General features: G+C 37.1%; 1 protein-coding gene across 5 annotated transcripts in view; it reads right to left on the reverse strand.

The window, feature by feature from the left end:
- Window positions 1-21,062, reverse strand: part of YTHDC1 (YTH N6-methyladenosine RNA binding protein C1) — a 38,332-nt gene extending 17,270 nt beyond the window's left edge. For 2 of the 5 annotated variants that reach the window (XM_065914736.1, XM_065914735.1), the window contains exons 1-9: window positions 20,749-21,062; window positions 9,776-9,877; window positions 9,083-9,411; window positions 8,540-8,954; window positions 4,746-4,835; window positions 4,230-4,283; window positions 3,539-3,633; window positions 1,309-1,417; window positions 1,081-1,198 (exon numbers count right to left, since the gene is read on the reverse strand). In XM_065914736.1, coding sequence (XP_065770808.1) covers window positions 1,081-1,198; window positions 1,309-1,417; window positions 3,539-3,633; window positions 4,230-4,283; window positions 4,746-4,835; window positions 8,540-8,954; window positions 9,083-9,411; window positions 9,776-9,877; window positions 20,749-20,776 — 1,340 coding nt within the window. In that variant the 5' untranslated portion in view covers window positions 20,777-21,062. The remainder of the gene's footprint in view (window positions 1-1,080; window positions 1,199-1,308; window positions 1,418-3,538; window positions 3,634-4,229; window positions 4,284-4,745; window positions 4,836-8,539; window positions 8,955-9,082; window positions 9,412-9,775; window positions 9,878-20,748) is intronic. The other 3 variants (XM_065914738.1, XM_065914737.1, XM_065914739.1) reach the window with 2 other exon arrangements.
- Window positions 21,063-27,050: the final 5,988 nt, after the last annotated feature.

Raw genomic sequence — 27,050 nt, forward strand, 5'->3', positions numbered from 1 at the left:
AAAACCAAAAAACCCATATGGTCCCTTTCAGGTAATTCTTATTTATCCAAAATTAACTTTACAAGCAGAAGATCTGTGCATGCCAAGTTCACTTAAACAACTTGCTTTTCAGACTGCTGAAATACCTTTTTAGGCCCCAGATGGAGTTACTCCTGCCCAAGGTGCCAACCAGCAAACTGAAAGTTAGGTGACTTTCATGTTCCTGTAAGTGCTCCACTTGACCAGAAATGCAGTATGTCCTGTCAGCCAATCCCCAAACACCCACTAAGCTCTGGGCTTCCTCATCCCAAGCAAGGTTGACAATGTTACCCCACGCAAGCAAATAATTTCTTATTAGTATCTTTCTTGTTCATTATTATTTATCCTATAAAACCTTCCTGCCTTCACCCCAGCTGGCAGTTCCAGACAACAAACTGTCCATTTCCTGAAGTGTTAAGGTTTTTTGCATTATCTAAACTGACTGCTTTAATCATTTTTTAAAAAACAATGTACAATCATTCAGTAAAGTGAAAAAAAGTAGTAAATAACTGAGTTCAAAATAAGTCTATTTTTATAACAAACATTTAAATCTTAATTACTTCAGTTTCAAGGATCACAATGCTGACTAACATGACTTTGCTAACTTCCTTAAAAAACACTACTTGTTCACAACTAGTCACCCCAAAATGTTATTTAGCCAAGCCAGAGTGACTATTTTCCCACTTTACAGTAATAAAATGCCAAGTTAAACCACTAAATATAAATGTTAAATAACATTCCAAGCAACTGTCTGATTCATAAATTTCTGCTATGTTACTAACACAGAGAACCAATGAAATACATAAAACTCTTGACCAAATCTTTGTCCTATGCACCTTAGATTATAAAGGTAGGGAACAAAGTATATAATGTTATTTTTACTTTCAACATTGTTGAATAAACCCCACAGATCCTAATCAGATTAGGAGTAAGATCAAAAAAGGGAGAATAATTAGGATAATAAATTACAACTACATAACTGTGGAATGCTAATATTATCAACTGGCAGCCCATTCAAAACAAGGGCAATTTTAATTATCTACAGTGAAGTGTGCAATTTACCTGCAAATCCAATCAATTTTAAAGACACCTCCCAGCATTTTAGCACTCATTCCTGCTGGAAGTACCCAATGTATAGGAGATCCTCCATGATGTGATTCTGAAGAAAGTCTTGCAAATCCTAAGGGAATAAATTATAATATATTCATGCAAATATAATTAAATGTTTTTACATATCCAAAGTATTTTTACCTTGAAATTTCCCTTGAAAACTTAACATTGAAATTTTACCTTGAAATTTTCCACTCTCTCTCACAGAAAATATTAAGATAACACTCCTTGCAGATCTGAATGCAACATTCAATTTCTTCTCATTTACAGGCAGTGTAGACCATACACCCTATATAAATAACGTGAAGATCACAGATTGTAATTAATGTAAATCTTTTATGTTTCCAATTATAAAAAGACCAAGGCTACCAATAAGCTATTATGAATAAAGGTGCTATTTATCAGCAGTCAAAATAATATAATACTCGGGAAAAATATGGAGAAAATTAACCAAACTTAACAAAAACATTAAAACTACGAGTAAAACACATGAGGGCGAGAGGTGACCAAAACATATGAGCTAAACTTTTATACAATAAAAACAATCACCAACAGTTACTCTAAATTAGAACCATTTACTATCGGAAAAACATTTTGTTTCAAAGTGATTCACAATGTGTACATTTCTTCTTTAAAAACTGTGTCTAGACTTTCAGTGGCTAAGTCAGAGATCTCTTCTGGTAAATGTCACAGTACACTCAAACGTGTGTGTGTTATTTTCAAATATCTCTTGACACTGATTTATAACGTAATTCCACAGTGATAAGAGAACAGACAGTATGATTTCAATACCTTTAGACCATGAAATTTTTCACTTTGTTTTACATCCCTGGATATGATCCAGTTGTCTCCTGGATTATAGTCTATGGGAACATGAATAGAATTTGTACCCTGCTGTTGTATGAAAATTGTATAAATCTTAATTGAATATGAATTGGTTCACAGTGCTTTTCAGGTCTACTACACCGGTCTACTTTTGTATATTCACTCTATTAATTTGAGAGTTTGATACTGAAACTCCAACAAAAAAAATCTTAATTCATCTACTTAAAAAGTTATCTGTAGTGGAATTATATGTAACTTTGTTCTGTATTTTCCAATAAATGTGCTATCCTAGTTCCATAATTTGAAAAAAAACAAAAACAAAACTTGCTCAGGGATTTTCCTAGTGGTCCAGTGGTTAAGACTCTGTGCTTCCACTGCAGGGCACACAGGTTCAATCCCTGGTCAGAGAACTAAGATCCCACCTGTAGTGCATCAGGGCCAAAAAATTTTTAATTTAAAAAATAAAAGTAAGTAAAATAAAAACTGCCTAATCATGAAAAAATATGTGAGTAAAACCCAGGGAAGAATTTCTATTAAATTTGAATCATTTCTCTTTTCAATTTAAGTTCAAAGTTTCGAATACCAATAGTTTGAAGAGACTTGTGTTTTATGTAGAGCTGGAACACAGCTACCATTTCCAAACCATTTTAACCAATTCTTTCTTCATGAAAGATTAAGAGGCAGAATGGTAAAGTAAAGCAGAAGCTCCAATTCAGTTTGATCTGCTGATACATTCTAGATCTCATTCACAATAGATACTTAAATACTTTTGCCTAAATCCACTCCAGCTGATGAACAGAATAAATTTCCATTAGATAGTTATTTGGCATATTATTCCTTCCATCTGTAAAATTTAATGGGTTAACCTCAAATCAGGAATAGAGGATCATTAATACTGACAGAAATATCTTTAAAAAATGTTTAGTTTTACCTTTCTTGAAGTCAGTAGAAACTGTCTTAAACCAAAAATATGAAAATATTGTAATAGTTTGTATAAAAAGTAGATGTATTTTACAGCAGAAACATTAGAAAACAATTAACCTTACAACATCTGACAGCAACCAGGTATACCCCTTTTGTCAAGGCTAGGTGGGCCTGTAAATTGAGTCTTCTCTTTTCTTCAAAATCCAAGTGATCTTACTTTTAAAAACTCAGAGCTTCTCCATAGAGGAACACCTTCTTTTCAAGAAAACCTCAAGGTGGAAAACAAGCAGTAATATAAAACAAAAACTGGCTGACTAAAGAACCTTTTTAAAAAGTGTTGGTATAATAAACTAGCAACTTGAATAAAGAAACACAAAACTTGAACCACTTTTGCAGTACAATGTATAATGAAATATAGTCTTCAAATATTGAGTAATTTTACTTCTAAACTCATCTTCAGAAGATTTAAAAGAAAACTTAAAAGTTACTACTTGGTTGCTTAACCAGTCAAAAAAACAGACCCTGCAGGGCAACTGGGGGAAAGAGTTTTAAAGCTTTAATGAAAATTACAGTATCTCATGTACTCAAATGATACTTAAGTCCACCTTCACAATTAAAATTTTCAAGGTTAGGATAGTTTCAACAGAACTGATGCTAATACCTTAGCTTTGGCAAGGGACACATTCTCATGGTTGTTACTCTTTATGAGAAAAAATCTTGCATCCTGTAGAACATATTTGAGTTTACTGGTTTGATCTGAAAAAAAGAAATCCAAACTGATTAACCAGAGGCCATTGTCACACGGAGGAATTTAAGTTGTACTAACTGAAATTAGCCCTCCGCAACCCAACTAAACTTTTAAAATTCATAATCACCCATTCAACCTGAAAAGCTAAGCCACAACACGTAGTAAAGCAAAGCTAAGAAAAGACACCAGCATTTTGCAAGAAGGCAAACCTAATATAGTAATGTTCTGATATATCAGATTCATATTTTGTGTGAAAATAGCTATAAATTTTATGGATTTTATCACATTAATCATTTAAAATTGTTAATAACTTCTTATGCTATTAATATATATATATTTTAAAAAATATATATATATACACACACACATACACCATCCACTCTGTCCAGAAACTAAGATTGCTTAAGATGTTTGCTATTTTTCTAAAAGATATGGCAGTAAAAAGTGAATATGGAGCTCTGTGTAAGACATTATTTTTCCCCCTTTTAATGCAACATATCAGAACATTACTACATTAAAACCAACTATTAATGGAGAACCAATAAGGAAAAATAATGACTTTAAGGCAGCATGCAATGAAAACAATTTCAAATTTAAATGATACCTTTTCGGACAGCACGAACGGAAGATGATAATTTCTCATGCTTCTTTTCTGAACCTGTATTTAGCCAAAGTACATTTGTTCAGATTGGGCTTTAATAGAGATAAGACAAAATTTCTACAGTCTTGTCACATAAAGTTCTCATTCAAGACAAATTATTCTTCCTGGCGCACCCACACACACAAAAAAATACTTCTCAATGTGTACGAGTGTTTTGCTTTTTGGGTTGTTTGGATGTTTTTAAAAATATTTGAACAGTTTCTCACTCAGAAAACTAGTCACTGAATCATCATCTTCCAAGAAAAAAAAAAAGTGAAATTCCACTTAAGCAGTAACAGAACAGGATTAAAATAATAAGAAAAAGCTTAGTTTCTTCTAGAATTATTACACTGAACATGCCAGAAATCAATACTAATGAACATCAACAAGTTCACGCTAAACTACAGCCTTCACACTTTTTACAGCAGATTACATTAGAATCAGTCATATATGATCACAAATAAAAGTAAATGAGAATACCTGCATATGACTCTGATGCAGAGCTTCCACTTCTATCAAAAATAATAGGAGATATGCCTCTAGCTCTCTTTCTTTCCTTCTTTTTCTCATCTAAGAAAGAATTAAGACAAGATTTTTAAAAACATTACAATGTAAGTTAATCAAATAAGAATGCATCATCATGTCTGGATTTTCCCTAAGTATTATTCACTACTAACCTCTCCTGACCCACTTAACTTCCTCAGAAGAAAGTGTGCCAATTCAGACACTGTTCAAAAGCTAAGCACATTTTTTATTTCTCCCACCAATTTTAATCAAATACACAGCCGTTAATTAAAAACTACTTACCCTATATATAAAAGTCTTAAAAGTTTTAAAAGGGGGGAAAAAATTATGCAAAGCAAACACTATTTTTCTTTCAATTAAATCTATGGTATTCCTTCACACCAGCCAGAATGGCTGTCATCAAAAAAATCCACAAATAATAAATGCTGGAGAGGGTGTGGGGAGAAGAGAAACCTCCTACACTTTTGTTTGAAATGCAAATTGGCACAGCCACTATGGAGAACAGTATGGAGGTTCCTTAAAAAACATCCAACTAGTATGACCCTGAATCCCACTCCTGGGCATATATCCGGAGAAAAATATGATCCAAAAAGATACATACATCCCAATGTTCATCGTAGCACTGTTTACAATAGCCAAGACATGGAAGCAACATACAGTCCACCAACAGAAGAATGAATTAAGAATATGTGATACATATATACAACGGAATATTACTCAGCCATTAGAAAAACTGAGATAACGCCATTTCCAGCAACAGGGATGGACCGAAGAGAGTGTCATACTGAATGAAATCAGACCCAGAAAAACATCTTACTACGTCCCTTATATGTGGGATTGAAAAAGAAATGATACAAAGAAACTTACAAAACAGAAACAGACTCACAGACTTCAAGAATCAACTTATGGTTGTGGGGGGGGCAGGTGGGGATGAGGGGAAGGGATAGTTAGGGAACTTGGGATTGATATGTACATCCTGCTGTATTTAAAATGGGTAACCAAAAAATAAAATAAAATGGGTAACCAACAAGGACCAACTGTATAGCAGAGTAGGTACTCTGATCAATGTTATGTGGCAGCCTGGATGGGAGGGGAATCTGGGGGAGAATGGATACATGTGTATTTATGGCTGAGTCCCTTCCTTGTCCTGAAACTATCATAACACTGTTAATTAGCTATACCCCAATAAAAAATACAGTTAACGAAAATTACAATGTCCCCTTCTATGCACCAAGTAACACTGTTTTAAGTCCTCTTTTTAAAAAGTTTACTATCATTCTTCGGCAAATTCCAAGTCTGATTTTGAGATGTCCAATGAACCCCAGAACTCAAAAGGTTTTCAACTGTTAAAAAAAAAAAAAAATTACACTGAACTCCCTTCTGGTTGTCACTGTTTGCTTCTGTGTCTTCAAATACATTCTTTTTGACCATTTCCTTCCTGAATTACTGCTTATTTTCAAATTCAATTCAAAATTTATCTCTAAAATCTCAGTGATAGTCTGTATAGTGCTATTAAAAAGCTGGGAATCTTCAATAGACAGAAAAGGCTTGCATTACTTGTAAGAACAACTTCAGGCTTAATTTGAAACTTTATAAGCATATAAATGAAGACCTAAAATGGAATTAGGCTCTCCTGTCACTGTTTATCAGTATTTTAATTACACCATGGTAAGCACCTTTAACTTTTCAGCTATGAAAAGGAATATAATGGGAGAAAATACACACTTATTTTTATAAAAATAAGAGAATGTTGAAATGATAATCAATAATCTTTCATATAAACTTCTATTTTAAAAGCTTTAAATAGATTACCTCCCTTAATCCTCATAACAAACGCGTGAGATACACAGTGCCATTATTCTCACTGACAGAAGGGAAACCTCACCTCAGTGGTGCAGTCAGGGAACCTGGCCAGGGGCCCAAGGTTCCTGAGGTGCAGATCCCAGTTTCTAACTTGCAAGTACAAGCCAAGAGCTCTATTCTTAATAACAGAATAGAAAAGATATTCTACTACTGTTCCTGAAAGGGGATTCTAACTTTAAGCTAGTTTAAAGAGGGAAAACTACAAGGTAATAAGTTCCTTTTAAGTAAGCATTTCTCCCCCTTGTAATTCACTACTAATACCTTCTCCAAATCAGATTGTTAACAAGTTTATCAATGATGCTGACATTTCTAACTCTGGGCAAACAGGAAAGGCAAGGCAGTACATACTGACACAATTACAAAACCGTTTAAAGCTAGCAACTGGGGAACATACTGATATTCATATAATTAGCTATAGAAAAAAGGATTCCTAGGCTTGCCAGCTTTGAATGAGACCTAACTTTCAAGTTTTAAAATCCTCTCCTTCATGGTAAACTGTAATACTTCAAAAGAAATTAAACTGAAGTTTTAGTACAAAATAACTGAAAACCTCAACCAAACAGACAAGAAACAGGAGTTTTTGTCATATCCCAAATCTCTTTGTCATCATGTCTGTTTTGTTCACTGACTACACATTCTTATATAGCGTCTAGCATACAGAAGGAACCGAATTCACTGAATCAATTGACATGCACATAAAGGAGACTAGAAACTTTGTTTTAAAAAAATCATTCTAAATTATTTCTTTCAAAACGTCTAACATGTTTCTTTTACTTTTTCCCATGTGAATAGTTAGGGAATCTAAGTAATAGATTCCACAAATTTTTTTTTGTATTAAACCCAACTACCCATCTGTTCAGTTTAACTCTTTAACCACCTCCAAAAACCTGTCTAACTCCCAAACCTAGAACTCTGATGAGTAAAAGGCTAGAAGCACTTCAGCTGCCAACTGGAGAATACCTGGCCATCTGCTCTAACATTTACACTATCAAGAATATGATTTGCCAACAATGTACTACTAAAATGATAAAATTCTACGATGACATTGTAACTATCACATATATCAAAAGAACAGGACTTTTCTTGTATCCCAGTGTTTGTTACATTTGGCCTATGTAGCGGATCTGGTGGCACTTTTACATTAAGACTGCCATGGGACTACAACCATCATAGAGCAGCCAATGATCTTTAAGGACCCTGACCGCTCCTTGCTCTACCTTCTGAATTTCTCCCCAAAAGAGGGTTCCTTCAGCCTAGTGACTGCAACTCTCTACCATTCCTATTTAAGTCTCCTGGGTCAGAGAAAGTGGCAAAGCATCTTTCTTTCCCAGTCTCTCCACAAGAATTTTAAACTCTTTTACACCCTGCCCTCTGGAGGCACTGCCCCAGTCAACCCACAGGTATAAAAATAAAAGTTCATGCTCCCAAGAGAGAAACAAAATTATTCTGATTTCTGTTGCCACATGATGGAAACCCAGAGGCATTTAATATGAAAATACTGTAATACCTAGCAAATAGATTCCATATGAATATACTTCAAGTACAGCAGTGTTTAAATAAGCTAGTGTTGACTTGTATGTAAATCTAAGAATTTAAACATTAAAACCTGATATATTTCCTTATTAGAGAAACAAATGAAGTAATGTGCATTTGCAATACAATCAATTTGGAGCTAAGAAACACCTTGACTAAGATATGTAAATCTTATTCAAGTGCATAATATATCCCAAAACACACTGTATTTAAAAAAAAAAAAAAACACAGGACAGTCTTACAAACATTCCACATTGCCTCAAATTTCATAATTCAATTTTAAAATATTCCAGAAAAACACCAATCAGGTCAACTAAAAAATAAAGACAAACTTTTACATTAAAAGTTAGTACCTGATCCATCTGTTCCTGAACCAGATCTGACGGACCCATCTGTGAAGGTAACAGATTCAGAATCAGAGTCGCTAGCCTCACTTCTAGTGTCATAGTCATTTCCCTCTTCCTTCTGGTCTCTCTCATCCTGTTCATATTCTTCTTCCTCCTCTTCCTCTTCCTCCTCTTCTTCCTCCTCCTCCTCCTCCTCGCCATCTTCATCCACCTCTTCATCTTCCTCTGCATCTTCTTCTACCTCTTCGTCTTCCTCCACATCTTCCACCCCCTCCTCCTCATTCTCAGTGTTGTTGCCTTGCTCATCAGAAGAACCACTGCTGCCAGTCTCGTGGTCAGAGCCATATTCTTCAGAGTTCACCTCCTCCTTAGAAGACTGGCTGGATCTGCTTGCACGTCTATCCACTTCAAGCCCAATTCTCTGATGTTTAAAGAAAAAGGGAATCAGCAGTCATACAACAGACAAGGTCAGAGTGAATAAACAGTTCTAGCCTCAAACAGAAATGAAAGAATGCTTTCTGTTATTGTATCTGCAATAATATTTACTACCTCAGAATCATCTGGTGTAGGGGATTTGACCCTCCTTTCAGGATCCCTTTTCCGCAGACAAGTTTTGTCAGGCTGACTCTTATAAGGTTCTCTAGAGGCACTGCTTGACAAACGAATCTTCCGATCAGCTTCTAACCGCTTGTTTCTTTCAGATCTTTGATACTCCTCATTTTTATACTCTGTGACTGATTTTCCTTTTGTACTAACCATTCTTTTGTTATTGTTAACTGATGAGCTCAGTGGCTTAGAAATCAATTGTCTTGAATGAACAGAAGGCTTTTGTCGCTTTGTGTCAGTTGATTCCATTCGGTCACTTTTTCTTTTTGAACCTTAAAAATAACCAAAAAAAAAGTTTGGGTGTTAAGACTTATTTCACCAAAGTTCAACAAGTAAACATATCAGAGAGGGAAAAAAAGCCTCATTTCTTTAAAATGTCTTCTGAAATATCTGTGCTCCAAAGTTAATCATAGAGAAAACACAGCTTTCAAAAATACTGGAATAAATTCACTTATCTGAGACATTTCACATGTTTGAAAAAATATGTACTACTCTCTTTCATGTGGAACTGGGTACCAATTGTCATGATTGTGCTTTTTGGTATTAGGTGCCTCAAGGAACAAGTACAAAAGAAATGACTTAAGAAGTTTTTCTCTATGTACACTGTTATTTTAACAAAATAAACAGAAGTCTTACCCTTTTTCTCATTTTTATCTTGTTCACTCTCTGGATTATAGAGTTCATCATCCTGTTCTGGTACTTCAGTCAAAATATCATCTAGAACATTAAGCTCTCCATCTGAAATCAAGGAAATTAAAAAGTAATAAGGAAAAATCATTACCATTAAGCATTTATTTTTGAGTACTTACTGTGAAGCCCTTTAAGTATGAGAACTTAACCTTTAAGGAGCTTTTATTTCAGGATCGAGACACAATAATAATTCCTATAAAACCATACAAAGTAGAGGATATGATACAGAGCCCTGGTTTACAAAGTCCGGAGTATATATCCTATAGGGTATGAAAAGATACGCTGCTGCTGCTGCTAAGTCACTTCAGTCGTGTCCGACTCTGTGTGACCCCATAGACGGTAGCCCACCAGGCTCCGTATCCCCGGGATTCTCCAGGCAAGAACACTGGAGTGGGTTGCCATTTCCTTCCGGGGTACAAAAAGAAAAAGTGAGAACTTGTTTATTTGTGGGTCATCCTTTCATCTCTAGTTTTTGTCAACTGCTTTAAAATGTGCACAATAAAAAAATAATACAGGTGCATAACTTTTAAACATAAACATGTTTATCAAAGGGATTCCCAGGTGGTGCTAGTGGTAAAGAACCCGCCTGCCAATGCAGGAGATGTGAAGAGATTTGTGTTTGATCCCTGGGTCTGGAAGATCCCTGGGGGAAGGGCACAGCAACCCACTCAAGCATTCTTGCCTGCAGAATCCCATGGAGAAGAGGAGACTGGCAGGCTACAGTCCATGGGGTCACAAAGCATCAGACACGACTGAAGCGACAGCATGCATATTTATGGAAGATTGTGTACTTCAGGAAAAATACTTACTGATTACCATTTTACAATTCACAAACTCTGGCAGACTCCAGCTTAAACAAGTAATCAAAGTTAACACCATCCACAGGGTCAAATCAGTATCATGGACCCTGGTACGGCGCACTACTCATGGACAATTCTGCAATATTCCTATGCAAAATGCAAAACCTAAACCTATACATAAGGAAACAAATACAAAACCAACCCAAATTTAGAGGCATCCCAAAGCATCAATATCATGAAATACACACACTAAGAAAACACTTCAGATTAAAGGAGACTAAAAGATATGTGATACAGCACATGACCTGAGACTTAACTCGAAGAACTAGTGAAATCTAAATAAGGCCTGCAGACTACAAGTATCAATGTTAATTTCCTGATTTTGATAGTACTACTGTTAAGTAAAAGAGAATTATACTTTTTAGAAAACACATACGTTTACGTATTTAGGGGCAAAGAAGCATCATGTCTGCAACAGACAAAAGACGGAGTGTGAATGAATTAGAAAGACATATGGTAAAAATGTTAACGTGTGAGATGTGGTTGAAAAGCAAAACAATCTTTGTACTATCCCTACAGCTATCCTGTTGTCTGAAATAACATTGAAGCAGGTTAAAAGAAGAAAATTGGTGATTGGGTACATAACCAGAAACATTTGAGGCTGCTGGTTTGAACTATAAAAAGTGTAACTTGTCCAGACAAAGGAACCATTGACTGTAACTGATACTTTCAATGATCACAAAAACTTACAACTCAGTTTCATCATCCGATTCCCCCTTCATACGCACCCCCATCCTGTCTAATGGGACAAAAAAATTCTCAGAAATACATGCAATTATGTTATTTACTACTTTAAACTGATCCCCCACCCCCCACCAAATAAGGCACTAAAGTTAATGGTTAACATTTTAAACACTAAGCATACAAACATCAAAAATATCTTTACAAATTTAAGGTGCCATAACAAGAGGTATAAAATCATAAAAACTGATGAGACAGGACAACTGGATCCATGGCTCCAGCCAAAAAGCAAAGCCCACTGAAAGTATAACAAAGTTTATTAACCTGAGGTCTTTGAACAGGTTAGATATAACTCAAATTTCCCCAAAGAGGGAGAGAAATCAGGGAATGAAGAGAACTAAAACAGATAACGTAGGTAAAATAAGAGGAAAAGCAAGGTGACACAGGATACAGAAAAGGAAACACATCTTCTGTATTTGGAGCCACAGTTGCTACTTAGAACACTGAAAATTATACATGCCTGAAACAGCATAGTAACTGATTTCTTTGAGCCATAAAAATGCTTCTCTGTACTTTACTATTTTTCTAAAATGAATATATACTATATGGACTACTTCCCTTTTTTTTGTTATTGAAAACCAAGATATGTAAACCAAAAAGATTTCTCTCATCCTCTGAGTTCATGTTTTCACTGAAGAAAATCCCCTCGAAACCTGAATAGTGCAAACAATTTTTGGATACTATATTATAAATAAAGAATAAAAACATATAGTTTGATTTTTAGAAATCCATGTTTTTCAGATATTAAGCAATCTTTGGGTCAAAGTCCTCTAGTCAGTAAAAAAGTGAGTCCAACAAATTTTGAAAGATAAAGACATCTGTAGAACCAAAAGAAAAAAAAAAAAAAAAAAGAGCTATGACATGAGAGCAAATAAGACAATTAATACAGTGCTATCTAAATCTTTGCAAGAAATTGCTAGTTCTTGATTAGAAATATCCACCCAAAAGCTTGACCAGTTACATGAAATTATATACTTTTATACATGCTAAATCTAACACAGAAAGAAATAGTGTGAGGCTGATTGTATCAATTTAAATTTCAGACAGGCCCAAATCATGGTTTCCCTACAAAAAGGGTACTACTCTCTTTAAAAACTTTAATAATTTTATTAGACAAATCCAAAGATTAGTTGCAGTTTTAGAAAGTATCTACAAATTTTTAAAATACTAACCAATACTTGCTTTTCTAACATTTTATCACTTTCATACATGACACATGTAAGGTATATTTTAGACAGACTACTTTGCAGATAAAGAAATAGAAGCTCAGAAGTTCAAGTTAATGCAAATTTACTTGTCCAGAGTTCAGGCTTTCTAAAATATGGGGTTAAAAAAATAAATAAATAAAATATAGGGTTAAATTACATGTAAACAATATAAGTACCTTTAAACAAAGTGTTAAGAAAACAAAACTACAAAGCACCACTGAAAGGTTGGGTGCACTAGTAATTAATTTCAAATTAGTGCATCAGAAAGCTCTGTATCCCAAACATTGCAGCATCTTAAATTTACTGTAAGTTCAACCATAATATCCTCATTTGATGTCTACCAATTTTTACCCATTTTATACTCTATGACAACAAAAATGTAACTGGTTTTATGACAAAATTGGCAAACTAAGACCTGCAGGACAAAATTCAGCCCACAGCCTATTTTTGACTGGCAAGACAAGAATGGTTTTGACATTTTTAAGGTTGTGTTTTTAAAAAAGAAAAGAATATATGACAAAGACCTTATGAAGCCTACAGAGCCTAAAATATTATTTTCTGACTTCCTGATATAAAAGATGGTATTTAAGTTACTTTTCTCCACCACTGAAACCAGTTTATTTGTTGAAATATGATACAGACAAGATTTGTGTTTGGAAGCAAGAAAATCCAGGTCATCATTTAAGAGCTAGGTATCTTTGGGAAAGTCCCAATCTGAGCTCCAATTTCTTCACCTCTGATAAGAGGAATTTAGAATAAAAAGATCACTGTTTGGGGTGGGGTGGGGGGCAGGTATTTGTTCAGGAGGATTAAATAAAACGACTAGGGTACATAATACACAAAATATGGTCCTGAAGACAAAACAAAATTCTCTTTTCTCAATAACACAAGTATATAAATATTCTGACTACTGCAGTAAATTTAACATGCTATCCCAAAACTTGGTGACTTAAAACAATACAGTCATTCATTATTATTGCTTATGGTTCTGAGGCGCAACTAAAGTCTCGCATGTGGCTGCAGTTAAAGGCTGGCTAAAACCATCTGAAGGCTTACTTATTCACACTTGCTGGGTAGATTCAAAACAACTGGGGCTCCTAGGGCATGCATTTCAATGGCACTCTCTATCATGACAGCTTCAGCATAAGTCAACCTTTTTCATGGTGGTTTAGAGCTCTAAAGATATATTAATACAGCCCAAAAGAAAAAGGGCCATAGTATTTTACTCAAAGACAATCATAAAAGTCTACTCAGGTTCAAAGAGAGGATCCAGGGACTCCAACTATTGCTGGAAGCAATGTTCCAAATACTTGGAAGGTATTATCCAAACTATCACCACTTGCTTAGTTTTGCTTATTTAATTATAAATGTAAGGTGTACTCTTAAAATAATGAGAGAGTATTGGGTTATAAAGTCAATAGACTGCTTCCTATGACCATTCATTGGCTAGAAAATGTACACTTTGTATGTATTTTAATTCATGTTTTTAATTTAAAGTGAATTAGCTATAAAGGATTATTTTAGTAATCTCAGAAGTTACTACTATGAAAGATTAACCTACCCCTGGTACATCCTTTTGGGGAAGAAGAGAGAAAGTAACATTCACTGGTTCTCCAGTATGGCTTCTTTTATGCTTTAAATCACTCGTCTATCCTGAAATTTAACATTATTCTGCACAGTGATATGCACATGTTCAATTTCTTCATAGTTTGACAGCAGCACCATAAGAATATTAGCAATAAAATGAACAAAGGTTAGCAGATGCCTGGTTAAGAATTCTATATAAAATATAACTCAAATGCAGCATTTCCTAATAAGATTTTTAGATGAATTTATTTAAAGATCTATTTATTTTTATTTTTTGGCTGTGGTGAGTCTTTACTGCACAAGGGCTACTCTTTTGCGGTGCTTGAGTTTCTCATTGTGGTGGCTTCTCATTGCACAGGCCCTAGAGTTTGGGCTCAGGAGTGGTGGCGCATGGGTTTCTCATTGAGGTAGTGTCTCTTGTTGCGGAGCAGAAGCCCTAGGGCGCGAGGGCTTCAGCAGCTGCAGCACATGGGCTCAACAGTTGAGACTCCTGGGCTCTAGAGCACAGGCTCAACACTTACGGTACAGGGGCTTAGCTGCTCTGTGGCATGTAGGATCTTTCCCAACCAAGGATAGAATCCGAGTCCCTTGCATTGCAAGGTGGATTCTTAACCACTGGACCACCAAGGAAGCCCCTCAAATGCAGTATTTAAAGTGCTTTATTTATTTTTTGAGAAATCTATATAGTCTTTAAAAAACTAAACAACACCCTTTTAAAGCCACAACAAAAAATGAATTTTTCACAATATGTCGATGCAACAAAGTAACTCAAATGAAACACAAACAGTATTCCTATTTACAGTTAAAGTTCAAATCCATTCAAAGTTATACACTAAGAGCCTGTAGAATGAATTTAGCTCTTGGATGCTTTGTTTTTGAAAGCACCAAGGGTTTAAGTTCAGTTCAGTCGCTCAGTCGTGTTCGACTCTCTACGACCCCATGAACCGCAGCACGCCAGGCCTCCCTGTCCATCACCAACTCCTGGAGTAAGAATATATATTCTACATTTTAAAAAAAGACTATTTAATCACTAGGGGCCCAAATTCTTACCTGAAAACTACCAGCTGGAGCAGTCCTGACAGTTTTTGGTAAAAACACAGACAAGATAATTTATGTCAAACTTTTCCATGAGACAATCTAGCTTTATGTTCTTTACATCAGGGCATTTACCAATATTTCCTGAACACAGACCATACTTACCCCTTTATTCTCTATTAACTCAATACCTGCCATTACCTATTGTATTAATTAAATAGGGCTTCCCTGGTGGTTCAGATGGTAAAGAATCTGCCAGCAATATGGAAGACCTGGGTTCCATCCCTGAGTTGGGAAGATCCCCTGGAGGAAGGCATGGCAATCCACTCCAGTATTCTTGCCTGGAGAATCCCCAAGGACAGAGGAGCCTGGTGGGCTACAGTCCATGGGGTCACAAAGAGTCAGACACAACTGAGCGACTAAGACACACACAGCTCAGTTCAGTCGCTCAGTCCGACTCTCTGTGCCACCATGGACTGCAGCACACCAGGCTCCCCTGTCCATCACCAACTCCTGGAGTTCACTCAAACTCATGTCCATTGAGTCAGTGATGCCATCCAACCATCTCATCCTCTGTCGTCCCCTTCTCCTCCTGCCTTCAATCTTTCCTAGCATCAAGGTCTTTTTCAGTGAGTCAGTTCTTTGCATCAGGTGCCAAAGTATTGGAGATTCAGCTTCAAAATCAGTCCTTCCAATGAATATTTAGGACTGATTTCCTTTAGGATGGACTGGTTGGATCTCCTTGCAGTCCAAGGGACTCAAGAGTCTTCTCCAACACCACTGTTCAAAAGCATCAATTTGTCACCGCTCAGCTTTCTTTATAGTCCAACTCTCACATCCATACATGACTACTGCAAAAGTCATAGCTTTGCCTGTACTGACCTTTGTCAGTAATGTGTCTGCTTTTTAATATGCTGTGTAGGCTGGTCATAGCTTTTCTTCCAAAGAGCAAGCGTTTTTTAATTTCATGGCTGCAATAGCCATCTGCAGTGAGTTTGGAGCCCAAGAAAATAAAGTCTGCCACTGTTTCCACTGTTTCTCCATCTACTTGCCACACACACATCTATTTGCCAAGACACACACACAATCTATTAAAAAAGCATTTTATCTGCCTGACCCTAGGATGCATATACGCATAACTCTTACACAACACTGATATTAACTAAAAAAAATTTAAGGTTCAATTCAAGACACTGAAGTAACAGGAACACCAAACATATATTTTTAGTACACAGGATACCTTGTGAAAGAGTAGGAATGCTAAAGGGGACAAGCCTACTCAACTCCAGTGGATTCACTGTCTTAAGAGACATGCAAGTACCCTGTCAAATCTTATAAATTTTCAAGAGGATTTCCAAATTCAGATTTTTATTTGAATTGTCCGACTTTCACATACTCCTTGACTGAAAACAAAACAAAGCAGGCTGCTGCTAGCTTGATTCCTTTATGGAAATACAATCATCTGTGAACGTTTTGCATTTGCAATATATGATGTTCATATATGGACTTCATTATCATCACTGGTTAAGCAAGCATAATCTTATATTACCATCAAAAACTATTAACAAACTTGAGTTTTGGGATAAATATACAGATCCACAATTCAGGAAACAAAACAAAGAAAGAAAAAAAATCACTGTTTTTAGAGAACCTGTTCAAAACTGTGTCAGTCAACAAAGCTTGTTTTCTGTAGATGGGGGTATTTGTTTGGATAAGATAAAGACAGAACTTTAAAATCTAACTGGCTTTCAAAGTAGTTTAACCTTTAGAAGGTTATGTATGGAACAAGTATTCCAAAAAGAAGCCCAATGAATTCAAGTACTGTGATTAAAATCTCACAGTTCTGAATCCAAATTTAGTACTGTTTCCACTCTACCAGAATTACACCTCAACCTTGAAATTCCTGGCCTGAAAGGCCACAATCCTTAACTCCAGGGATAGCTGTGTTGAAAATAATCTTTATCTGAGAAATGGTTTGTTTTTTGTTTGTTTTTTGGACCTTGGAAGCTTCTGGGTCAGGAGATACAGAGTACTACTTATTTCAGGATCCAGGTTCAGATTAAGACCTTAAATATTTAAAGGGAGGAAAAACTAAAAAAACCTGAGTGGTTAAATATATCGTGCATTTTGTGTCTAACACAGGGCACCAATACGTTACAGCTGCTATTTTAATTCAGCTAATACAGTTACAGTGGGGTTTGGCAATGGAGCAGCATTCCCTGCGCCTCCCATTCCATTTTGTTTTAGAGAGGACCAGTCTCTCAGTTATTTTTTTGTCATTCAAAATTGAGCAGCATTCCCTGCGCCTCCCATTCCATTTTGTTTTAGAGAGGACCAGTCTCTCAGTTATTTTTTTGTCATTCAAAATTGTCATTCTTCTAAAAGAAGAGACTTGGATTTCCCATCCCGTCCAAACTTCCTGTCTTTCAAAAAACAAACAACTGAAGTCTATGGAGAGCATTTGTAGTTTTCTGTCCTACTTCTATTATGGATAAAACAAATATACTGGAATATCAAACATACTCTATGCTTTACAAAGCCCTAACTAAAATGAACGAAGACTATCTAGCCCTAAGGACTTACTAGAGTGAGGACTAGTGTGTGTGTTACCAAATGCATGTATTTGTATGTATTTGCATGACTGTATGTTATGTATAAACTGAGAAACTCTTAACTTTGGACAGCAACAGCAAATATCATATAACTAGTTTTTAATGAAGTCTAACCTTGAACTAATGATTTACAATTTTCTAAATCATTTATTCAAGGTCCTGAGACAATTACTGTACACCAGGAATCAGGTAAGCAAGACAGACATATTCCTGGCCCTCATGGAGCTTCCAGTTGGGTAACACGCAAAAAACATGCTACTTTTTAAAGTGGTACCTCATAATCCACATTTTAGATATATTAAACTTGTGTAACTGTTCTTCAGAAAGAACTTTTTAGGAACTTAAGAAACAAACTGCAAAAATGTTTATACAAAAAAACGGCAAATAACATTCAATAATACTACCAACATTTCAACATCTTCCAAATCTCCGTTTTGGATAATCACCACACGAATTAAGCAAGCAACTTCTCCAATTACAGACTTGAGCTTTCAGGTACAGGTATTACAGAAGCATTTATAGAAGATAATGTCTGCTTATTATATAGCTAATGTGCAAAGCCCAATAATACAAGGGGTTTATGACCAAAAGTTTAACTGTTCTTTTATTTACAGCAAATATTTGCAACTTAATTTCTTATCAAGATCCTACACGACTTATAGATCTTTAAAGAAAGGTCTGAGGTTTGTGACATGTCTAAGATTCTTACAGGGCTTATCTTTATAGTTTCTTAAGGTTTCATACAAGACAACTGATGACAATAAGTACTGAGCTGCTCATTTTTCCTTGTTCAATGTGAAAACAAAGTATTAATTCTAATTCTAGCTCTTTTCCAGCTGCTTGGCAAATATCAAGAAAGTAAGACACCCTAGGCCTCAGTTTCCTTATTTGCAAAGTAGGCTATTCTAGAAATCTTCCCATTTCAAAATTAAATAAGCAACTCCAGTAGGTATGTATCTGCTAGTTTTCCCAGTAAACTACAGACAATCTTAAACTGTAAGATAAGCACTTTTAGCATAAATTTTGAAGCTGAATTACAGAAATTAAGTTTTTAAAAACTACACAAATGTTAGGCCTTTCAAAAGCTGGACAATTTATCCTAAGTATTGCTCATAGGTGGCATTACTACTTCCCAGTAAGTGACAAAATTCCTGTAGTTAGACATTTTCACCTCTAAATCCATTTCTAAAGCAAAAAATTCAATACAGCAGCTACTCTTTTTCCTCCTGTACAGCTGTGTCTACTCCATAACTGACTTACAACTGTTTTCATCTTGAGACAAGGAACTCTTGAGGAGTAGAGTTTTACTCATTTTTTTATCTAGCTCATCTCACATACCACAACCACCACCACCCCCGCCCCGCCCCCACACAGCTCATAGATTACACTCTTGAAACAATCGTTGACTGAGTTAATTCTTACTGATTAAAATCATCTATTTACTACTACTATACTTCTAATTAAAAGCAGTTTGTTTTATTCACTAACATCATGCAATCTTATGATCACATTCCTTCTGGATTTCTCAAGAGGAGGAGAGAGGATTTTCAGGGCTCAATTAAGGAAGGAAAATTAAACAACTAAAACCTAATCAATCCCATGATTGAATTCCTTCTGGATTTCTCAAAAGGAGGGGAGAGGATTTTAAGGACTCATTTAAGGAAGGAAAATTCAACTACTAAACCCAGTCACCATCTCCCGCTTTAAGCAGGAGCAGTTAGTTATCTTAAACATATTCCCACCCAGTCCAATTCCCAAGGTCGCCCCTATTCTTAGAACAGTTCACTGATTTTTCCAGTTCACTAACTCTTCCTTCTTCTAAGGAGCAAAATTAGAGATCACAAATCTAATGGAACTTGACTCTACAGTCCATTTAACAAAATGCTCCCCTCGCCAAGTTAATTAGCCACACAAAAGGGTAGATCCGAGAAATACAGGGCAGCAGCTGGCTATATATGTGTGTGTATATATATATATTTTAATAATCAGCTATATCCTTCCCAAAACTATTATAGTAATCTTAGGGTTGTAAAAAACCTTAACGCACCACCCAATCTAGACCACTCTTCAGACTTGTATTGATTCTGGATCTACATTAACATTTCTAGGCCCCGGAAGGCCAGTATTTCAAAAGACCTGACATTTCATTCTGGCAACATCAGTTCCTCCCAAATTTCAAAGCAACTGTATCCCTCCGACTCTCTACAAATTAATTTATTTGTTCCTAGTTACCCTCCAGGAACTACGCAAAACGTGTTTCTTTCAGAATAGCGGCCAAGAATTTTTCTGCCTGGCCTGAACCACATAATCATCTTTTCAAACATTACCTTTCCCAAAGTAAGTAAATATGTAACCAAACAGGCCATTCCTGCCACTGCCTATTTAACAGGAACAGCCAGAAATTACTTGTCGACATTTCCCCGGACTAATCATCTATCTATACCACGTCTTAAACAGCCTTACTTACTAAACTACCAGCTTTAATCGTGGCATTAAGGGTTTTCGAAAATCTAACAGAAAAGACTGTTCTCAAAATACGCACTACCTCCGCATAATACTACCAGGAAATAAAACCAAGGGCCTGCAACTCAGAAGAGGCCTTTTCTCAGCCGCGCCCAGGACGGATAAACGTTACGTGAAGAAGGAAATTAGGATCAAAGAAAAAATCCAAGACTAGATGAAGTGTTAGGTCATGTGGAGACCGAGGACGAAAGGGCAGGCCTGGTCTTTGCCAGTGAGTCCCGAGTATCTCCATGGGGAGACCAGCTCCGCGCGGAACAAGCTAACCTCCTCAACCCCCAACTCACAACGACGACCACGGTTCGGGCGACCACTCCAGAGCCCAGACTCCGCCCGTCACCTTTCTCCGCACTAACCTTTCTCCTCTCGGCTGTCGGCCGCCATTGCTCCCCTCTTGTTTCCGCTGCTGCTGCTGCTACCGCCGCCGCCGCTTCGAGGCGACTCGCGCGGGCGCCGCAGCCGCGGCAGCAAAACAGGCGCGTCCGTCAGTCCGTCCGCTGGGCTGCGCGCTCCGCACCGTGGCCTCTACACTTACCCTTCCCGATTCACCCTTTCTCCCCGCTTCTTCCCTTTCTCTCTTTTCCCCTTCCCTCCTTTCACTCTAGCCACCCACAGCTTAGGCCCAGCCTTCCCGTTGGGGCTTAGAGACGGGAGGGGGGGAAAGGCGGGGGGCTGGGGGGAGGGAAACAGATGGCGACGGCGGGCGGCGCTAAAATGGAGCCTGCTTCCTGCGTGAAACAATCCAGCTCCCGAAGTGCTCTGCGCTGTTTACGCTACGTTCCTCCCTGGGAACGTCACAGTGCGGAGAGGGGCGAGGAGGCGGGACGGGCGAGGGAACGTGACGTAACGTCCGCACGTCGTGCCGCCTCCCGCAACCCGGAAGTCTCTGGAATGAGTTTCATTTCTAGTGATGAAGTGTTCCAAGTTACCGCTACCCTGCGTACTCCCTGGTCTGTCAATTTTGTCACCTGAAGCGCCTATTAAAGTACCTTCCAGCTTCAAGACAAAGATGCTTCCTGTCTCTCCACGGGACTCCGGATTCAGTTCTGAAAATTGAAGGCTTATTTAGGAAAAATCGGGGCCAGTCCCCTTGCGGCCATCACTTTCTACACTCAGTGCAGGATGTACTTTCTAATTTGGTGCTGGAGGCTTACCGAAAGGCAGCGCAGGATGCGATCAGCTCACTTGTAACAAAAGCCTACTAGTTTTGTTTTTTACGAGGGAAAGGAATTACATTGTATTTTAAAATAGCTTTGTAAGTCACATAAATTTGTAAACATGTATCGAGATCCTAGGGTACACAGTTGAGTTAAACAGACTTGAGAAATTAAAACTACGAGAGTGACCAAAAGTCATTTTACATGATAGAGTAAGATCTTCGAGGACACTTGCTTAAAGTTCATTGTCAGAGGGATGAAAATGTAATTTTGCTCCACTGTTCCATAACTGAGTTTACAAGGGAAAGACATTTGAACGCAAAAAAAAGTAACATTGTTAAGATATAAAATCAAACTAATGACAAATTTAAAGAAAGATCTATGCTGCCTTGTTCTTTGATTGACCTTGATTGGTTTCTCTCTTCAAGGAGTTAGTTTATGTTCTACTGAGGAAGACAAAACATAAGTAAAAAAATTAAAAATCATGATGAAGTCTATGAAAGAAACAAAAAGCTAATATGGCAAGGCAGAGGGGATAGGTGAAGGCTTTCTATATAAAGTCCTGAGGAGATGAAGTTGAGACTGATACGCAGCAAAAGGTGGAGATAAGGGTCATCCAGGCAGAGACCAGCACAATGAAAGGCTCTGATCAGGAAAGAGGCCTTGGTGTGGTCAAGGATCTGCAGAGAACATCACTGAGCTACCACCCAGATAATGAGTGAGAGAACAAGTGGCTGAGATAATGCTTGAGAAACAGGCCACATCTTTAGGAGTAAGGGCCTAATCAGGACCCAACCAAAAACAAAAGCAGCTCAGTATCTACAGAGAGACGTAATTTCAGGGGTGAACCCACTGGAGGGAGAAGATGGAAAACACCTTTGGCTTTCCACAGATCCACACCTATAAAACGTGAAAATAAGCCAACACAAGTTCAAGATGAGCAGCACACCTAAGAGGAAGACAGCAAAATCTTAAACATCTCTGAAACATTTTCCACAATGTTTACTATTAAATCAGACCAGGGCCAGGTCCTATAGAACAGGTTGCAGACTGGTGCCTGCTAACCTAAGACATCTTGCACCATCAGTGTTTGTGTGCTTTTATTAAAGCTTAATTCCTTTAATTGGGGCATACACTTTCCAGTAAGACTCTTCCTCCACCATCCCTCTCAACTGCCTTACCTTTGACTAGTGTTACTGACTGAAGTATATATCTATGAAGTGTGTGGATTTAGGGGAAAAAAATGGTAGTTGGATTCTGTTGCCCTGGGAAGGTCATGTAGAGTGAAGAGTAAAGGAAACTCAGTACAAAGTCTTAGAGAATATCAATAAAGGGAATATGCAATATGAACCTAGAACATCTTGTCATATTAGAAAGTAGTAATCAGAGAATGCTAGAGCCCTATCAAACTATGAGGCATTTTGAGCAGCTATAAAGACAAAATTGCAGTGGACTGAAATATATCAAATATGTTTAAATCCTTGAATTCGTCATAGTTCAAAAAAATCTATCAGTCCCCTTTGGGTGATGCTAGGGAACCAGTTCATTATTTTGAAAATTAGTAAACAAGAGAAGTTATCATTTAACCTGTCTTTCTAATTAGAACTGTATCTCATGGTTATCAGGCAAGTAGTTGATGAAAGAAAGTTTCTCTTTAGGGAGGTCGTCAAGCTAATATGTGTCCAGGGAGAAGCAATGTTAGAAGTTAGGACATCACCATTTTATAACCATGAATGAGATAAACAGATCAAGACAGTAGTTATTAATGGTTGCTAATTTGTATAACAGAAAGACTAAAGCCAAGGTCCAGAATGAGCCACAAGAGGAAACAAAATGTGGAAGTTGAGTCTTGCATATTAGAAAAGGTTAAAAAACATAAATATGCAACCTACAGAAGTTCAAATGATTAGCCTTCATATGACTGCAGCCCTAATCTGACCTCAATTTCTTGAGCCAGAACTACCCAACTAAGACGTTCTGAAATTCCTGACCCACAGAAATGACAAAAGATAATAAAGGTTGTTTTTTAATTCACTAAACTTGGGGGTATGTTGTTACATGGCACTTAGAGAAGTAATATAAAATGCCATATGTTCAACTGTATTTCTAAATATAGCAACACACAATTGGAAAATAAAATTTAAAAACATTTACAATAGCATTAAAAATATACTTAGGAATACTGAAAACTATAAAACAGTATAGACAGAAAATTAAAGACGTAAATAAATGAAAAGATACTCATCATGCATTGAAGGACTCACTATTGATGTCAACCCTCCCTGAGTTGATCTATAGATTCAAAGCAATCTCATTCAAAATCCCAGTAGAGGTTCTTAAAAGAAATTGACAAGGTGAAATTAAATTCGTAGGGAAGTGAAAAGGACCTAGAAGAGTCAAAATAATTTTGGAAAACAAGAACAATTTGGAGGATTAGCACTACCTGACTTCAACACTTATCATAAAACACATAGTAACATAGTGTGGTAAAGTAAGACAGATGGATTAATAGATCAGTAAAGTATGATATAATCATACCTAAGCATGGAATACAGAATTACATGTATAGATAATTTGTGTTATATTCATATACAGTTATATAATACAGCATTAAAAATGAACAAGAGCCATATCTAAAACATGGTTATATTTCAAAAACATAATATTAAGTGAAATGGGAGCTTTCAAATTGCTATGGTAATATTGCTTAATTGTTAAAAACACATAAGAAGTAATGTATTATTTTATACAAAAATAATGTATGAAAAATACAAAATTATAGACCAGAAGTAATCTTCAAAAGAGTGTTAACTTCTGGGATGTGAGGAAGGAATAGAACTGAGAAGGGGTACAAGGAGGATTTAATGCTCATCAGATATGCTTTATTTAAAGACAAGAAACACCTGAAATACGTGTCAAAGCAATGACATTAATACGTTACATTAATTATCAATAATTATTAATACATTAATAGCATGTCATACATGAGGGTTACGCTACTGTCTTCAGTGTCTTTGAAATATTTCATTTTTAAAAATTACATATGAGAATTTTAGGCAACTTTCTAAATTGAGTTTATCATTGAATAGATCATGCAATTGTGTTTAAAACAGTTGCTCAATGCAGTAAAGAAGCCGAGCCTCCCGCTGCCATTGTCTCTTGGCCTTTTCCACTAGAGGCCTTGTGTCTGCTCATTCTGAAGAGTTTGATGCAGATGAGAACATTTCCTATTTCTAAGCAAGTGCATGTAGATGAGAGGAGAGAAGGAGATAGGAGTCTGTATCCTTTACTGAAATGCTTATCTGGACTTCCAGATGCGTAAAGCCTAGCGTGCCTTCACCTTCCACCCTCTTTTCTATTTACTGCCTGCCTGAATGCCTCTGTAAACTACTATGTGAGCTAATTTAATAGGACCTGATTTGATGCTCCTGCCTCTGTATTTTCCCATCTTCACCTATGCCTGGTAAGGATGAGGTATCTTTATAAAATAATACATCAAAAAGTTAAGTATAACTGAGACTTCCCTGGTGGTCCACTAGTTAAGAATCCTTCTTGCAGTGCAGGGGACCTGGGTTCGATCCCTGGTTGGGGAACTAAGATCTCACATGATGACGAGCAACTAAACCCGGTGAGCCTCAACTACTGAACCGGTATGCCTCATCGAAAGATCTCTAGTGATGTAATAAAAACCTGACACTGCTACTGCTGCTGCTAAGTCGCTTCAGTCGTGTTCGACTCTGTGCAACCCCATAGACGGCAGCCCACCAGGTTCCCCCATCCCTGGGATTCTCCAGGCAAGAACACTGGAGTGCGTTGCCATTTCCTTCTCCAATGCATGAAAGTGAAAAATGAAAGTGAAGTCGTTCAGTCATGTCGGACTTTTAGCGACCCCCATGGACTGCAGCTTACCAGGTTCCTCCATCCATGGGATTTTCCAGGCAAGAGTACTGGTGTGGGGTGCCATTGCCTTCTCTGAAAAACCTGATGCAGTTAAATACAAATATATACATCTATTTAAAAAGGAACTTCCTTGGTGGCTGAGATGGTTAAGAATCTGCCTGCAATGCAGGAGACCTGAATTCGATCCCTGGGTTGGGAAGATCCCCTGGAGAAGGAAATGAATACCCACTCCAGTATTCTAGCCTAGGGAATTCCATGGGCAGAGGAGCCTGGTGGGCTAAATAGTCCATGAGGCAGCAAAAAGTCAGACACAAATGAGTTACTAATGCACATACATACACACATATTTAAAAAAAGAAGTTTAATAAAATAAGAGAATACAATATTAGAGCTACAACAGCTTTAAGATGACTAAGTTCTAGGATCTAGTGTACAGCATGGTGACTATAGTTAATAGTACTGTATTTTACACATGCTTGTAATTTTCTTAAAGGTTAGATTTTAAGTATTCTCACTACACCAAAGGGAAAAAAAGTTACTATAACTATGTGAACGGATAGAGATGTATATTAACTTGATTGTGGGAATCATTTCATAGTATACATGTATGTGTGTGTGCTAAGTTGCTTTAGTCATGTCCGACTCTTTGCTACCCTATGGACTGTAGCCCACCAGACTCCTCTGTCCATGGGATTCTCCAAGCAAGAATATTGGAGAGGGTTGCCATGCCCTCCTCCAGGGAATCTTCCTGACCCAGAACTAAACTTGGGTCTCCTGCATTGCAGGCAGATTCTTTACCATCTCAGACACCAGGGAATGTAACCCTATAAAGGAAAACTATGTATTTATTTGTATATTGGGCTTTCCCTGTGGTGCTAGTGGTAAAGAATCCACCTGCTAATGCAGGAAACATAAGAGATGCTGGTTCAATTCCTGGGTAGGGAAGATTCCCTGGGGAAGGACATGGCACCCCACTCCAGTATTCCTGCCTGGAGAATCCCATGAAAAGATGAGTCTGGCAGGCTATGACTCACAGGGTCCCAAAGAGTTGAACATGACTGAGTATCTGAGCACAGACATTTATATATTCCTTTTTTTTTTCTTTTTTAATGTATCATCCAGCCTGTCTCAGGTAATCACTGTCTGCCCTGTAGTCCCACGACACTTGCTGTCCTCATTGTGGTTACTTGTTAACATGGCTATGCAAACTGCTATCTAGCTATCCAAACTCACAGTCATCTCTTAGCAGTAACAACCTTAAAACTGCCATCCTATTTTTTGAACCAACTATACCTCAATTTATTTTCAATTTTGGGGCTTCCTTGCTGGCTCAGAAGGTAAAGAGTCTGCTTGTAGTGCAGGAGACCCAGGTTTGATTCCTGGGTCGGGAAGATCCCGTGGAGAAGGAAATGGCAACCCACTCCAATATTCTTGCCTAGAAAATCTCATGGACAGAGGAGTCTGGCAGGCTACAGTCCATGAGTTTGCAAAGAGTCGGACATGACTGAGCAACTTCACGTTATACTTCAATTAAAATTTTTTTTTTAACTGTAGAAGCATCAATTGTATTATCAATTGTATTACAGTTAGTTTGAAGGAAT

This window comes from Muntiacus reevesi, chromosome 22 (genome assembly GCF_963930625.1).
Source record: "Muntiacus reevesi chromosome 22, mMunRee1.1, whole genome shotgun sequence".
NCBI classification, from domain to species: Eukaryota; Metazoa; Chordata; class Mammalia; order Artiodactyla; family Cervidae; genus Muntiacus; species Muntiacus reevesi.